The 17,908-nt window shown below is 32.1% G+C and overlaps 1 protein-coding gene across 1 annotated transcript in view; it reads right to left on the reverse strand.

Moving 5' to 3' along the window:
* Positions 1–12,112: 12,112 nt before the first annotated feature.
* Positions 12,113–17,908, reverse strand: part of LOC111514742 (uncharacterized) — a 49,466-nt gene continuing 43,670 nt past the window's right edge. Inside the window, exon 5 of the mRNA XM_023170991.2 lies at positions 12,113–12,677. Coding sequence (XP_023026759.2) covers positions 12,199–12,677 — 479 coding nt within the window. The 3' untranslated portion in view covers positions 12,113–12,198. The remainder of the gene's footprint in view (positions 12,678–17,908) is intronic.

Raw genomic sequence — 17,908 nt, forward strand, 5'->3', positions numbered from 1 at the left:
TAAGCGAATAAATATCAATGGATTCGTAATATACGTAGAATATATTCAGCGAATATATTTCTTATATACACCCCCCGACCTTCCTCTCAACCCGGGCTTCGACTGCCCTCGGCATATACCGGGCTTGGTATCATGCGTCAGATGCGTATATATATATATATATATATATATATATATATATATATATATATATATATATATATATATATCTTCTAGAGAATATTCCCTGGAAGTGCTCCTGGCGAACCTTTGATATATTTCTAGAATATTCCTTGGGAATATTCTTGGAATATCTTAATATTATTTTTAGAATATCTAAGGTATATTCTATTGAGAATATTCCAGGAATAGAACCCGAGGAATATTCATAAAATATTCAGGATATTCTTAGTTTATTGTAGGAATATACAATAGAGAAAAACCATAGAATATTCTTCAAATATATTTTATGAATATTCTAGGAAAATTTGGAATATTCCAAGAATGTGACGAGTAACCGCTATTAGGCATGTATATATTGCATTTTGATACATGATTCACACAAGTAATAAAACACATAATATTCATAAACAAATATATTTTAAAAACAATATACACTGAAATATTTGACGTTTCAACCAATATTAAAAATAAAAAAATCTAATTCAAAATATTTATTCACTGAATAAAATATTCCTGAATACTGTCAGATTACAAATATTAGAAATGTATTTAAATTAGGATGTTCCTACTCTCAAACAAATGTATACTAAAATAACAACTCTGTGAATTCATCAGCACTAATTAAAAAATAATAAATAGGTATATCATTTCAATGAAAAAGAAAAAGTGTATCACATCAATAAATAGGTTAGGTTAGGTTTCTCACTTGAAAAAATAAACTCACAAATGAAGTATTTAAAATGAGTGGTATGATGGGTTCTTCAATGAATTTCACTTACTTAAAGTTATCCAAACTTTGCTCACCAGAATAGTTTTCCTTAAATTTGTCCAACAATGCATCAGCCAGTGTTCCAATAGTAATACCTGGAACAAAATGTACATTAACGTTCATTATCACTATTTGAAAGTGGAATAAAAATCAAATAGATATTTTTCGCATAGGTTACCTACTCATGAACATTTACAACATTTTATGACTTGGAGAGCAACTTGCATTGTCTTATTGAAAAGTACTCATTACGTTTACTGTTCCTTGGGGCACCTGCCTGTACCAGGTACCACACTCTGTTTCCTTTTGGGCAAATTGATACTATCTTGAAAACGAGTGATAAAAATTATGAAAACAAATGATACAAAAGAATGTGTCATTCACTAACTTTTCTCTATTGAAGATACACAACTGAAATCACTCTAGTTCAAACATGTACTTAGTCAAACCAACAAATCCCACACACCAACTCTCCTCGAACCTAAAATGAGGTATAGTAGGTTAATCACCATGACTTTATTATCGATACTATTGCATTTTACTTACTTTTCTTGGAGACTCAATATATGCAACTCTCCTGTTTGAAGATCCAAAATCAAACTATTCGCTGTACTGCAAATTGGGCAACCCCAAATTATAAATGGTACACTGAACGTGACAGAATTATACTTTGATAATAACACCAACACACCATGCATTACACACACGAACCTGCCACGTCAACCGCCATGTTGAATCAAATGTCGAATTAAACGCAAATGTACCATGCATTTAGGGACAGCCGCTTTCACAGAGCTTATTCGACTGTCGCGCGCTATACTTCAATTGACCAATGAGAAACGTTTACTCCAATTCTTCACTTCCCCATTTCTCTGTTTCCAGGATTTTTCGCTTTGTAATTAAATAATTTCAAATACAAAAAGACAAATAGGATGAGAATTAACCAATTTATTGATGCAATTGGTTCATTTATTGGCCCATTCAAATTTTGTTGTCGTTTCCAACAGTTGCTGTTGGAGCAATTCATCCAGAATCTTCGCGTTGAGTTCAAAAACTGGTTAACACTATCAGGGTTATATATATTAGGTTATGCATTCGATTAAGATCTTCAAATATTTCTGTTTTTGATAATATTGAATTATTTGAATACGTTATTATAAGATAATTCAAAATTCCATTGTATAGAATATTCCAAAATATACCGTGGGGATATATTCTAAGAATATACCATTTGGTATATTCGATCAACAATATTCTTAGAATATTCAAGGGAGAATAATCCATTTATAGACATTCTATGCACATTCTTTCGGGAATAATCCTGCCATATTCATTCAAGCATATTCTATGAATATTCTAAAGGCATGTATATATTCCAAGAATATTCTATGAATATTTGGAATATATACGTTCGTTTTATGATATACAGGGAATATTCCATGGATATCTAGTGCTGTGTGGGGAGATGGAGGATCCTTGAAGACACCTTCATCCTCCTTTCTCAAGATCGAGAGATGAGTAGGCTTAGATGCTGAGGTGAGGACACCTGCCATCTCTGAGTTGTCTACTGGTTTTTTGAATCTCTTTGTCGAGACGATTTTTGTCTTTGCTTTCGAAGAGCCAAGTCCAGCCTTATTTCCTGTTTCATCGACGAGACGTTAGCCGTCTTCGTCTTCTGAGAATCAACGGTTTTCCCAGCCTTGGAATAGGTGTGAGCTGCTGGTTTACGGCTATGTTTGGCTGGAGGTTTGATTGAACTCCTTTACTCTGACCATAAAATTCCCACGAGTAGCTAGGGACAGAAGAGGAATCAGGACAGAGCCCCGCATTACCGTGACAAGGCGATGCTACGACGAGAGGGCACCCGCTATCTCAAAGGTTCCGTTAGAGGCAGCTGATAGGCTCAGTGTCATTCATTCTCTCGGCACGAATACACACACTTCAGGATTGAGTCATCAGTTAGGGAATAATATAAGTGATTCTGTCATTCCCGTATACGTGGAAGCAGGCATCCGATGGCCGGTTTGCACAACCCCCACATCCTAAGCCAATGCACTCGCAAAAAACAGCAGGCTCAGTGGTTCAGGCAGTGAAATATGAACAAAGACAGCCAACCAGCCCTAACTATTGCTTTACATGTTACATGACTAACAGTATTTCATTAATTAGCATATTGTTTGCACTTTCTTCATTATTTAACTCTATTCCTATTTTATTTTTTCCCTTTATTTTCATTTATTTCAAAATTTTTAAATTCAACAATTACTATGAATAGCCATAAATTCCTATCATTATATAACGGTATCTCAGTACCCACTTCACTATCGTTGTTCCCTTTTTTGATTTCAAAAATATTTTTGAAGTTATTCGGATCTTTGTTCGTTTTAGAAACATTCTACGTCAGAGGTTCCACCAGAAACGAATTCATAAATTTCGTTATTTGTATATGAAACCCACTAATTTGTATATGAAACAAAACCGTTTCCAGGTAAAAGGTTGCTTTTATGAATAACAGAAGGGATCGGTTATGGGTAACCCTTTCTCCCCGTACCTGGCAAACCTGTTCACGAGCAGATTCGAAATGGAAACCAAAGAAAAGTATTTCACTAGGATATGGCAAAGGTATAATGGATGATGTTTTCGCGATAGTCGATAACAAAAAATCGGATATTGAGGACTTTGTTTCCGTTTAAAATAATAGATTTCCATCAATAAAACTCACTTATGAGTTAGAAAATAAAGGACAACTTCTATTTCTTGACGTTTTGGTAACGAGAAGCCAATATGGATGAATGTATTTAGAAAGAAAACAAGCACGTACAGGTATATTCCTGACAATTCACATTACTCTGGATAGCACTAAACGTGCTGGGCTGAATTTTCTAGTGCATCGTTTTTTGACTTTTCCCCTCACACATGAGAGGTTCACAAAAGAAAAACGGACAATTCATAAAAAAGCAACCAGTAACGGTTTCTCGAGGGGTAATATATATATACATATATATGACAAATGACATTTGTCAAACCAAACAAATCCGTTAATGTTTAACTTTTTTTCGTCGATTTATATGTTCAATTCATTGTTTTTTACCCATTTTTACTGCCCTGTATTTTTTCATTTATCCCAGTTTTACCTTTTAAATCTAACGATGTTAAGGTTGATTCTTTCACCATTCGCAAATAGTATACACTTTCCTTCCACTTCAATTAAATAGTAATTTTCATGGTTGAGAAAAAAAAAATAAAAATTATCGTTTAATCAAAATATAATAAAAATATTTTATCTCATTTCAAGGGCGGGAAGAAATCCATTTAATTAAGGCTTCAGCTATGCAGTATAGGTATCTAGTGAACCAATTTTCGAAAAAAAAATCATACTTGCTAGTTTTATATGTTTCAAACACCCTCTCAAGAATGAAGTTTAATCACTTCCCAGCGTTTTCAGGTGCCTTTTTCTTACGATTTCAACTCAAATTTCAATATCCATAACCTAAAATATAAATACAAATTGCGGGTAAACTGATACCTAACCTTGTCTCAACAGGTCACAATTATTATCCAATAGTCATATTAAGATTTTATTTCTTGGCTAGAAGATGCATTTGAATAAATTAGTGCTATCGAAAATTTTGTTCATTTTCTAAAGTCTTAATGTACTTTCTGTCAGTTGAGAACATCTATCGATTCCTGATAACTGAAAGATTTGTATGATACTTGATGTATATATTTCATTAAAATTTCCCAAGCAGACACACCTGAACTGCAAAAGAAAATTATCCTCTTTCATTTCATACCAAACTAAAAATTTGCAGATTTAAAGGAAAATCTTCTTTCTTAGGATTTATTGTGGGATAAAATTAGCATTTCCATACTGAAGACAAAGTTTTCAAATGATTAGACATCTCAAAGGCCACAGTCCATTCGAAATTTGTTCAAATATTTTGTAAGTCTATAAATACCCACCTTCCTGTTCATAAAAATGCTTTGACATGTATTTATTTCCAGATTGTGTTTGCTTTCATTTTTGACAATTTTTGAACCTTCCTGTTCATAAAAATGCTTTGACATGTATTTATTTTCAGATTGTGTTTGCTTTCATTTTTGACCATAAAGCTTCGATTACATTATACATCTAGTTGGAGAACCATAGTACAGTTATGATTGAATGCCACTTGCTTTTTGCCTCGATGCACGCTCTATGCTGAATATTGCTTCTTTATATGATCTTTGAGGCTTCCTGATATGATAATCCTGTAGAGCCCATGTTTTCTCAAGATAGTTTCTAACCATACACATTTCTGGGAAATTCTTTTATACTGTGTGAGAGATAACTGTAATAACCATTAATACTCATCAAGATAATCCTTGACCTTACTTTTAGTTGAATTGAAGGTCTGCAACGATTATCACTGTATTGAGAATTACACCCGCACCTAAAATTAATTATTTTCAATCTAAGATGTTAGAATGTTATACTTACCTTTGAACAACAGCTGTGAATCGATAGTGTGCATACTTGAGAGACTACAATTCAACAGAACAAGCGTATTATAATAGTGATCTTATTGAGTATATACCTAAATTCAATATGTTTCAATTTATTTACGAGTATCATTAAACAAAATTTTCAAAAGTTGAGCGGTTCCAGAACTTCGTATCTTCTTATATTCATTAGAATTCATCGTCCTTCAACCACAAAACACCTAAGTTAGGGTGTTCTGTGCTTCAACCTTGCTTATTTGGCCTTGGCCATCGAAACGCTATTACCCATAACTGTTGATGAAATCTTTCTACATACCTATATTCACAAGATTACTTGGATTACAATGGGATTTGGATCATCCTCATTTTCACGATAACCGCTGTAACAGTAATGTAAACACATAGAAAAATAATTCAACGCTATAAGTTGTCATTGAAAGTGTTAGTAATACGCTAATTCTGTTATGAATAAAATGACGGTAGAACTCAAAAATAGTAGTAATAAATATTCTATCTGTTTGAATTTTCTAAATTTACAGCAGTTAATTTTTGAAAGCTTTCTTCTTGACCAAATATTTCTTGGCTTGAAATAATGATTTTGGAAAGTAAAAATAAATATCAATTTGTTCACATACGTATAATCACACTGAGCTCTTGGACGATCATTCGCGACAGGTCTAATCCATCCTTTCAAATTTAAGTTAGACCACTAATGTTGAGAAAAAGTTTGTTTTCGAAACTTTTTGTATTTTTTTGAACATGAACCGTTCCCGTCAATTTCAACTGCGGTAGCTCTTTCTCTCGAGACACAACCAGATTTGTTCCATATCATTCATAATACTCGAGACAGTTTAGACCTTCAGTTCCAACGATTCATACGTGTTCCCAATTTCCCCAAAATCACTTGTGAGCGATGAGGCGTATGTCCTCTTTTATGAACAGGAGGGAACGAAGCAGCACCTTTGATATGATTTTTTTTTCTTCCTTTTTTTTATAATTTTTTTATAATCTTAGTTCTTTGAATTGATTTGTAATCCATGTCTGTTCCAAATTTCATTATTTATTGTAATATATAAATAGGTTCCAAAATAGTGGAGGTTATATGGTTTATGATATTTATGAAAATATCAAAAATATTCTTCCTTCTCTTTCATCATGTAATGGCTTCAGCTACTAAGACTATAACGTATTGACTGCATTCAGTTATACAATTGTCATTTGTCAGCTTCCACTGCCTCTTCTTCTCCCATATTTTTTTCAATATTGATTATTTGTAGAAAATCAGCTACTTTATGTTCAAATCCGCAACGCCGCTACCGTCGAGTAAATTCCGCTACGGTAGCGGTTTTCCGCCACGGTTGGCAACTCTGAACTATAAGCTGTGCTTACGTTAGACTAAGATGTCTAGACATCTTACGTTAGACACAGTCTACAATGTGTTTCTCAACTGTCGCATAACATTTGCCATCTATATACAATCAAACAAGACACTAACCACAGAATAGTAACACTAACGACAACTTGGTGACATTTTACAGACTCCAAGCAAGAAAACTGTAAGAGGAACTAGTATGACCATAATCCGTTCGACCGCAGCGCCGAATAAAAATTATCAAAAAACTAATTCAATTCTTTCCTGAAAGAATTTTATTAATATTCATTTGAAAGAAGATGAATTATTTTGTTTGTTGAATTTCAGTGATACATGAATTGAATTGATTAATGATCATTTTTATTCGGCGCTGACGTCGGGCGTATTTTTATGGAACTACTCAACTGCATATATACATGGCGTTGGTCATAGTATGGTAATAATCCGTTGGACCGCAGCGACGAATGAACATTATCAACTATCAATTTAATTCATGTATCACCTAAATGCAACAGTCAAAACAATTCATTTTTACAAAATACCAATAGAAAGTAAAACAGCGAGCCACGCCGTGAATGTTGGAAATATTCAACACTTTCAATAAAATTGAAATATAACAATCTTTAGTAGTCATAGAAAAATATTTAGTATGGAAAGTTAATTTGCTATATTTTCAGACAAACGAAAGTCTATTTTTATTACCAACAATGTAAAACATGGTAAAACTTTGACAGTCATTCAAATATATTCATTGAAATTTCATTCCCAAACTTACTTTTAGAAAGTGAATTTAAAGTTTCATTTTAATTCAACAGTCATATAAATAACTAACATTTTATTCGAAGGTCAAAATTACATGTGGAATTGAAACGTTTGTTGAATTGACTCGAATAATACATTCCATTGATTGTTGAATAAAAATGTTTGTTCATTGCTGACTTGAACTATATGTATATAGATTATTTTTCAGCATAATATATAGTAAATTGGCGTTCCATTTTCCAATACTCTGAAACAATATTGTTCTTCGGAATCAATAAAAGCTTCAAGTTATTTCATTTGTCCATTTTATTCAAATAACAATTTTATTTATCTAACATTTTGAATCAAGTGTCATTTAAAATAGAATAAATTTTGCAAACAATCATTTTTAATGTGTCGAACAAATGCATGAATCAATTAAATTCAAAAAACTAAATTGTTAGTTGAAAAAATTGAGGAATGAATTTTTGTGACAATAAAAAGTAAAACGGCGTTCCATAGTTATTATTGAAAAACAGGAATTAAGTATGACAGTGAACAGTTACATAACGGAAAACGATTCCAGTACGATGAATCACGACCCAACCACAAAATTTGAAAGACAAATCAATAGCCTGATATAATCCAACAAACAGATCTTTAACAACAAAACATTGAACAGATACACAGTCGACATCCCAAAAGCACCAAAACTCAGCGCACAGATAAAGTAAATGAAGAAAAGAAATCTATAAGACCGGTTATCAATTTTACCAAAGCACCTTCATACAAAATTTCAAAAATCATAGCCGATGAACTGAAAAACAAAATCAACATGAACAACAAGCACAGCGTCAAAAATTCAATGGAACTCACAGACAGAATCTTATCGACAAAGGTCAGCCCGAACACTAAACTATTCTCATTCGACATACCAGTCAACGAAAGTATAAACATCATATCTGATAAACTAAAACAGCAAAACACAGACAAAACATACATTAACCAAATGGAACACAATCTAAATACAAAACTCACACAAAATTATTTCGAATATGAAGGAAAAAATTTATAAACAAACAGATGGACTAGCGATGGGATCCCCACTATCTAGCATTATATCCGAAATATACCTGCAAAGCATAGTAATGAAAATCTTAACAATAATAAAAACACATGATGGAAAAGGAGAATGGTTCAGATACGTTAACGATGGACTGTACATATCACAAATCAATGGAATAAGAATAGATCAAATAACAAAAGAAATTAACGAAATAAATCAAAAACTATTCTTCAGCATTGATGAAGAGCACAACTCAAAACTCAACTACCTGGACATAACCATCGGATATAACCACAACAAAACACAATTTCAAATGGCAATATAAAGGAAACCTACAAAAACAAGCTCCACCATACCCGCAAGTTCAAACCACCTAACATCACACAAAATGGCTGCCTATAGCATTCATATATGAAATGTTAAGGATACCACTCAGCAATGAAGCCCGAAACAAAGAACGAAAAATCATATAGGTACCAAATAGCGAACGAGAACGGATACACCCAAAAGATGATAGGTGAATTAGAAAACATAATCAAACAAAAAATACAGAACAAGGATCAAGCCACCCCAACAGAGAAAACAATACAGCGATGGACATCATTTACCTACGTAGAACACCAAACCAAAAAGCTAACAAACTTCTTCAAGACACTGAACATCAATATCACATACAAGCCAAACACGAAAATAACACAAAAAATAAATAACTATGGAAAAGAAGAAGACAAACACCAAAACGGGATATATAGTTTACAATGCTCGGACTGCAACAAATTCTATATAGGCCAAACCAAAAAAAAACTGATCCAAAGGTACGATGAGCACAAAAAGGCATACATCAATCCAATAGTTTATAAATCAAACCTCGCAACACACGCCATACAAAACAAACATAATTTCCCCCCACCAGAGAACATAAACAAGTCAATAAGGGAAACCGCATGGACATTTGGGAAAACTTTAACATCCATAAATTTAACAGTCATAAATCACTCATCGAGGAACAAGTACAAATCAAAATCAAATTTACAACAAGACTTAACATTCAATATTTTAAACAAATCAATTCACACTCCTAGAAACAGTAAACCTAGAGAAGATCCAACACAAAGAATAGTACCCGATGTAATCAAAATACAGGCAAATTTACCTAAAGTACCTGGAGTACCTGAATTGAGGCATTTGGACCGTATAAAAGGACATACAACAGGATGACACGTTCAGTTTGAGTAGAACCTAGATGATAACAGTACGACCAGCTGTCGAAAGCGCTCGCAGACAGTTAAATAGATGTTATAAAGCTTCAAATCCTTTTTGTGACTTACATTTAATATTTATATATATATATATATATATATATATATATATATATATATATATATATATATATATATATATATATATATATCATATTTTGTTCTATCAATGATGTAACGCCTAAGTTGAGGAGAATTTTCCAAATTTTGAATGTGAAAGATGAAACTTCTATGAATTTTCAATTAGAATCACTCTACCCAATTCCATGAATAAATTGTGGAAGTGGATATATCATTCAAATATCACGATCACTTAGAAGTAGGATCAGTTCTCACAAGAGTGATAGTACATTACATTCTGGGAGATGTGTTTTCAGTAATCGTGTATTCAAAGGAAGTTTCTGAAAATGTCATTTATATTACTATTAGGAAACTGCCTCATATCAAACACCTCTGTGAAATTTTTATATTTTTGCTCGACAGTGATGAAAATATTCATAAATTTCTATTGATCTAATTTAAATTTGCATACAGTTGACATTGAGATTTTTTATTGTCATTCATACATTAACAGCATACGTATCATCACTCTTGCATCAGAACTGTTCCAATTGTTCCATAGTTCCAACATAGACAAAAAAACAAACAACATATACTCAAACTGAAGTCCATGACTCATGTAATTGTCTCGTTTCTTCTCCCTTTCTCTTTTGGTACCAAGCACATGGTCTTCTACTGGTAAATTATAAATTAAAACAAAATCGAAATTTCAATTAATTCTCTGGCATCAGTGAGAATTCCAGTTTTCACATCTTTTTGACACCGTCATCCTCAGCCACAATAAATTTTAACTTTTAGCACATATAAAAAAAATCACAATCACTCACTATATTACGGAGGGTATTGATTGTCAGTCTTAGACTGATGTCATCTACACTGATTTTTCTAAAGTGTTCGACAGATTTGACTATAGTATCCTGTTCAACAAGCTTTCGAATTTTGGGTTATCCAATGACTCAATTACTTTCGTCAAATTGTATTTTTACAACCGTAAGCAGTATGTCTAACTCAATGGCCTCAAATCTGTTGAATATGTAGCCACTTCTGATGTGACACAAGGGTGAAACCTAGGACTCCTACTGTTCGATATGTTTGTCAATGATATCGGAGCTCAGATTGATGTCAATTTCCCTTTATACGCAGATTACTTGAAATTCTATCACAATATAACATGGTCTAATGATTGCGAACGTCTTGCCCTGAATTTAAATCGTGTTGCTACATGGTGTCGGAAGAATAATCCATCTCTCAACATATCTAAATGTGATGTAATATCTTACTCACTGAAAACGAATCTGACATTACACAACTACGTCATAAACAATCAAGTTATGGAACGTCCTGACACACTCACTGATCTAGGTGAGTAGTGTCAATAAACATATTGACACTATTCTGATTATCGCATGTATGGATTCTTAGTAGGAAATACAAAAGACTTCGAAAAAAGCTTCAACATTGAAATTACTTAATTTCACGTTTGTTAGATCTAGGCTGGAATATGCATCTGTTGTGTGGAGTCTCTACTATCAGGTACATATAAATCAACTAGAAGCTCTACAGAGGCGCTTTCTTAAATATATGTCTTTTAAACTTGAAGCCACGTATCCTACTGTAGGGATACCCTATCATAAATTACTTGAAACACTCAATTTTTGTAGTCTCGAGGTAAGGCGTGAATATCATTCATTTCTTTTTTTAGTCAAGGTTATAAGCAATATCATTACCTGCCCTCAATTCTTTGTTGAATTTTTGGGTTTCTAGACGGTCATCTAGGAATAGTTTCGTCTTTCATCTCAACACTCCGTCTTTAATGTTTTTAATAAAAATTCACAAATTATATTATGGAAGTACATATTTGTAAATGCCACTCTTTCTCCCTATCTGTAATTGGGTTCATCCTGTAGAATAGTGTATGAAATAAATAAAAGAAAATTACTGTTATCATATAACTTTTCCTTGAAGATGATAATAAATTTTATGGAAATATTGAAATATTCATAAGAGTAGGTACACTTCCGTTCTGATGATCAACCAAAGATACTTTTCAGGATTTGAGCTAATGAATTTTACAGTGCATGATATTCGCCAAAAGTTCAGAAAGCATGTTACATTATTTTTTCAGCAACTTTTAATGGAATACCCTTTCTGAATCAATCATTCTGATGGAACGAATATATTAAATATTTCAACGGTGCATATAATTTGTTGAATTAATATATATTATTCTTCTGATATATTGAAATCTTAGTCTATTCAACAGCTAGCGATTTTCATCATTATTCTCCTAATCAATTGATTTTCCAGTAGTTGAACTTGAAATTGAATTGTTTTCTATGAGTGGAATCTCATCTTTGTCTTCTTTCTCAGAAAATTGATCTAGATGAGGTGACTCTTCAGATCGACTCTCTCCAAGGGGTTTACTTGTTGTGGAGTAAATTGGCTTCTCTGTAGATTTCAAATCTCCGCTTCTTGCTTCCACTGATACAGACTCATTTTCGTGATCCACCACTCCAGGTGAAGTGGAGGTCTCATGATGCTCAAAATTGATTTGCGGTGGATTGGTGCTGATTTCGAAAATGGATGAGTCGAATGTACCACCGATCGGATTACCATAAATACCGTTTATACCGAAGATATTGTTTGTACCATATATACCGTTCACACCGTAGATATCGTTTATTCCGTACAGACCACTGAAGTCTTCAATCCCATATAGACTGCTCAGATCACCAAAACTTCCTCCGAAAGAAGATAACGTTTGAGCTATAAAAAAATATTTCATAAATATTGTCAAATGGACATATAATCACAGTAGTCACTTTATTCGAAGAATTAATGTAAACTTTACAAATAACAAATGACTACAGAAAATACATACAGGTCTATATATAAAATTTCAAAGTAGGGAGTTTTGGTGAGAAATCCATTCATAATTCACTGATTTCATGCCAATAATTCCTGCAGTAGAGAAACGACGAAGCAATAGTTCACAATACAATTTTTCATGTGGGATATCATTTATTTTTGTAAGTAGCTTGTAGTAGTTTTGAGCCTTCAACTTTTCCTATACAACCTTCATTTCTCAACATAAAGAGTTGAGAAATGACTTCAGAAATATGTATTTACGTTTTCATTTTGATAAATTGTATTAGAACTTCTGAGGGTTGTCTTTTATAAGAGAGCGATGGCAGGTTAACGGAAACAAACATATTACAAATCTGAATACTAGTTTTCATGTACCTCAATATGTGTGTTGAAAAATACCACCAAACGGTCAGGGAAAAGGTAGGTAGGGTTCTGCCTTCGTTAGTGGGGGCAACCTAGTGAATTTATTCAATAATGTTTCGCAATTGATACGGTTTGAAGTGAATATAGAAAATATAGTATTTTTCAAAATTTCCAATAGGATAATATACTAAAATGTACTCAGTACTTCAAATTTTGTTGTCACTCTACTTCAATCCGCCGTGAGTTAGGTAGTTGATTTATTATTTACTATTATATATTTTGTAAAGGGCTTCTGCGGCTGGCGTTAATGTTTTGGTTGATTTGTTTGGTTATAATCTCCAAACGTTTCCGCTGCAACTGCGGCAGTCATCTTCAGTGGCATGGTAGAAAAACTCTTCTTGACGTGTCACATGGAACTGAAACTCTCATTTCTGCCGTGTCATTTATAGTGTTGATTTTCCGCGCACTTTCTGTAATTGCGGGTTCGCGCGTACTTCCATCACGATTTGGGTGACGAATTTGTTTTGGAGCTTTCCAATGCTGTGCAATGCTGTGTGCCAGATTTTTTGTAGGCATGTTCTCTCTTTCTTTCTGTTGTAGTTCTCTTGGTGTTGTAGTTCTCTTGTATTTCTATGGTTTCTAAATACATTCTCGTTGAATAAATGATACGACGTTGCTAGCGTCTTGGTATTTTGGAACAGGATCTTTGGGTCCCCGTTGGGCGGTGTATGTTCAAAGACTGCAGACTTTGAGTCGGTCTGTCCCAATCGGAATCTCCGCTTGACTAGGCGGATACCATTTCTTCTTTTCGTCCGACCGATATAGACTTTATCACAATATATATGTGAATCTGCAAGAAATCTGAGAAAATCCAAACTTCCGAAATGCAACATTTTAAGAGGTGAAAAAGCTGTCATAAGAAGTCTCAATGTTGATGAAAGTATCATAATTCTGTCAACTGACGAAGGAAACGCAACTGTGGTCTTGAACATTTCGGACTACAAAAGCAAAGGCAATAACTTTGCCAGTAAAAAAACATACAGATGATTACAAAAAGACCCAACAAAGAAAATCTTGAGAAAGACCAGTCAACTGATAAAATAATCTTCATTACCATAGTCAGTCAGTTCGACGTGAGTGCTTTATTCACTGACTGAAATCGACCACCGTGTTGGTCGGTGGTTCAAGCTCCAGACTGAAAGATCGATTTTCACTTGCTATCGTCCAACCCGTGTGAGGAATCACACGTTAAAATGTGAGACATCGTTAATCCTTAGCTCGTACAAGTTTCGACTTATGAGGGTTGTCGTTCGTAAAGGTGCGACAGCTGGTTAACGGAAAAACAGATTTTGAACAGATTTAAACAGACCATTAGAGACAAATAAGAATCTTTGCACATCAGTAGCATTACCGCAGAGACTCTGTGGGTCACCGAAAATTCACAAAGAAAATTTCCTGCTGAGACCGATATCAAGTGCCATAGGATCACCAACCTATAACTTCAACAAACATTTATCGGATAGGCTGCAGAAACATGTTGGGAAGACTGGGACATACGTCTGAGACTCCACTGACTTCATCAAATATTTGGAAGGCATCACCTTGGATCCAAAGGAAATTTTAGTTAGCTTCAATATTGTATTTTCATCAAGAATTAGAGAACAACTTCACGCAACAAGCTAGTGCCGACGTGAAAATTTTCATAGGCGATATCGACATCAATATCCTGGATACCAGTGACATTTGTATTATGGCACATCAAGGATTTCTTTCTTATATTGATAAACCAACCAGAGTGACAGAAACATCTTCGACTTTGATTGATCATATTTTCATGAAAATGTCTAATGAAAGTGTCAAAGAAAAATTTTGTTTCAACTCTTCAGTATTCATCTTGTACTTTACTGATCATTATATGTTGATATCTATCGAACTTTCCACTCAAATAACTGAATACAGAAAGAAACGAGAAACACTTATATCAATCACTTAAAATTCGAAAAACTTATTTCAAAAGAAAAAAGGGAAGCAGTGTTGACAATACAGGATCCAAAGTTAACCTTCAACAAATTCATAAATGAAATATCTAAATGCAATATGTAGCAAAATTAATAAAAACGAAAATAATGAAAATCAGAAAAAAATTAAACCATGGATGACACAGGGTCTACTTTATTCCATCAGACATAGAGATCTACTGAACAAAAAGTTCAATGAATCTAAAACTCTGAATTTCAAAATAGAGTATAAAATCTACAGAAATTATATTAACTCACTTCAATGATTACTATATAAATAAAATAAAAGAGGCAAATAAAAATTTAAAAAAATCTGGAAGCAAATCAATGAGATAACAAATAAAAAAACTCAGTCTAGTAACAGGACCCAATATGTTGGTTGATTATTTCAATAAATTTTTCACTGATATTGACCTGAACATGGCAAGTAAAATCGATAAATCAACTACTCCCATCCCCTTACAGCAAATAAATATTCAAGAGTCTCTATTTACCTATTCAATGAACTGATAAATCTGATATCTATTTCAAAAAACAATAATTCTGCTGGCCCTGATATAGTCTAATCAACAAGTTCAAAAACAAGAAAAATAGAGATAAAGGTCCTAAAAATATGAGCGATAGCTCATTCGATTCAAAATCACCTCTAGAAGAATGTTTTTGGAGGACTTTGGTACAGGTAAAAAATTGCAACTGTTATTAACAAAATAAGAATTAAAAAAAATGGTATTTAGTTTTTCGTTATTAACTCAAAAAATATTAATATATTAGCAATTTTTAAAAAAGCTCATTAAAGAGGAGGACATTTCCGATAAAAAAGTCCCGAAACTCTTCCTCCATTATTTATAATTTTAATTTGACGTTGAGAATAGGGTTCCGCGCGGCTGTTACGGCATGCGCGCGCTGCCGCTATAGAGAGTTTATCAAAAGAGATAATTTTTATAACAACGTATAATGTCATTTTATGAATTTGAAAAAATTCTAGTATCTTCTTAACACTTGAATGAATCGAGTCCCGTAGAAAAAAAAGTTTTATCACCATTTTTCAAAAAGTTATTCAATTGTTAACTAACAAGTTTTTTTTCCCAATCTCCGTTGGCATAAATAATGGGATAAAAGGTATACATAATTGGCCTATAAATTTCAAACTTCGTGTAGCTCTTTTGATATATATAATTCATACGATCCTGCGATCATAAAAATTTATTAATTTGTTAATTATGATTTTTTATAACTATTGCAAAATGAAATATCTAAAAATTGTTGATAATTTTTTTTTCAATTGATATTTAGCTATGTATGTTTTCACATTAAATAATGGCAGTTATTAACATAGGATATAAATTTTTTACGTGATTTGTTCATTAAATTGTTTTAAACGAATAGAAAAATTCAATTTGAATTGAAGGGGTTACATTTTTGGGAGAGATTATTATTTTTTTGTACGGCGAAAGATCGATGTATACCAGTGAGGATGACAGTGTTCCAAGTAAGTGCAATTTGTTGCCATCCATCTAAAGTAGAACTCATGTGAATGATATCTGATTTTATTCCACAACGAATGTTTGAAATATAAACTGAGTAGAAAAAAAATACCTTCTGTATAATTCAGTGTTTATATAGAAGTGTTTGTTACTAAATAATTTTTTTTCTCTCGTGTAATTCAATGTTTATATGAAAATAACTATTTCAGGAGGACTTTCGTTCAGTTTGTGTATGAAAGTTACTTCTTTGCATGATCAACACATCCATGTATAGAGTTACTTATTTTCAAATTGATTACTTCCTTCCTTCATTTGGAAGATTCCCTCATCTTTTTTTGTATAAAGGTGGAGTAGTAGAAAGCCAAAAACTTTCTTTCCCAGAAATTAAATATTTTTGGAAAATTTTTTTTTGCTATTTTGTTGTCTAGAGATAATTATGATTTAATTTTTTTTTAAATTTTAATTTTCTATTGTTTAAAATTGATTTTTTTATATTTCGATTGTTTAAATAATTGGTTGAGAAATAATTTTGATTTCAAAAATCATAGTTAACACTTTTGAATAGTTTGGCAAGAAAATTTTTCAATTTATAATTTAATTGTTTATTAGTTTAACAATTATTTATAAACAAATATTTACCAATGTTATATTTTTTTCTGAAGCAGAAAAAAATTATAAAAACAGTGATATATAAAAAAGTGCCATAAACAATTATTTAATTGATTAAATTAAAAAATTATAATAAATGAAAAAAAAATTATGGCACTCTTTTATATATAGCGGTTTTTATAATTTTTTTCTGCTTCAGAAAAAAAAATATAACGTTGATCAATATTTGTTTATAACAAATTGTTGAACTAATGAACAATTAAATAATGAATGAAAAAATTATTTTTTGCCAAACTATTTAAAAGTGTAGATTATGATTTTAAAAAGCAAAATTGATTCTTAACTAATTATTTAAACAATCGAAATATAAAAAATCAATTTTAAATAATCAAAAATTGAAATTATGAAAACATTTTTTTGAAAAGAATCATAATCATTTCTAGACAACAAAATAGCAGGAAGATTTTTTGAAAAATGTTGAATTTCTCTATTTGTTCAAAACAATTTAATGAACAAATTACGTAAAAAATTCATATCCTATGTTAATAACTGCCATTGTTCAATGTGAAAACAGACATAGCTGAATATAAATTGTAAAAAAAATCATCAACAATTTTTAGATATTTCATTTTGCAATGGTTATAAAAAATCATAA

Source organism: Leptinotarsa decemlineata, unplaced genomic scaffold, assembly GCF_025532065.1.
Source record: "Leptinotarsa decemlineata unplaced genomic scaffold, Ldec_3_MD MMD2_tig00002159_RagTag_RagTag, whole genome shotgun sequence".
NCBI classification, from domain to species: domain Eukaryota; kingdom Metazoa; phylum Arthropoda; class Insecta; order Coleoptera; family Chrysomelidae; genus Leptinotarsa; species Leptinotarsa decemlineata.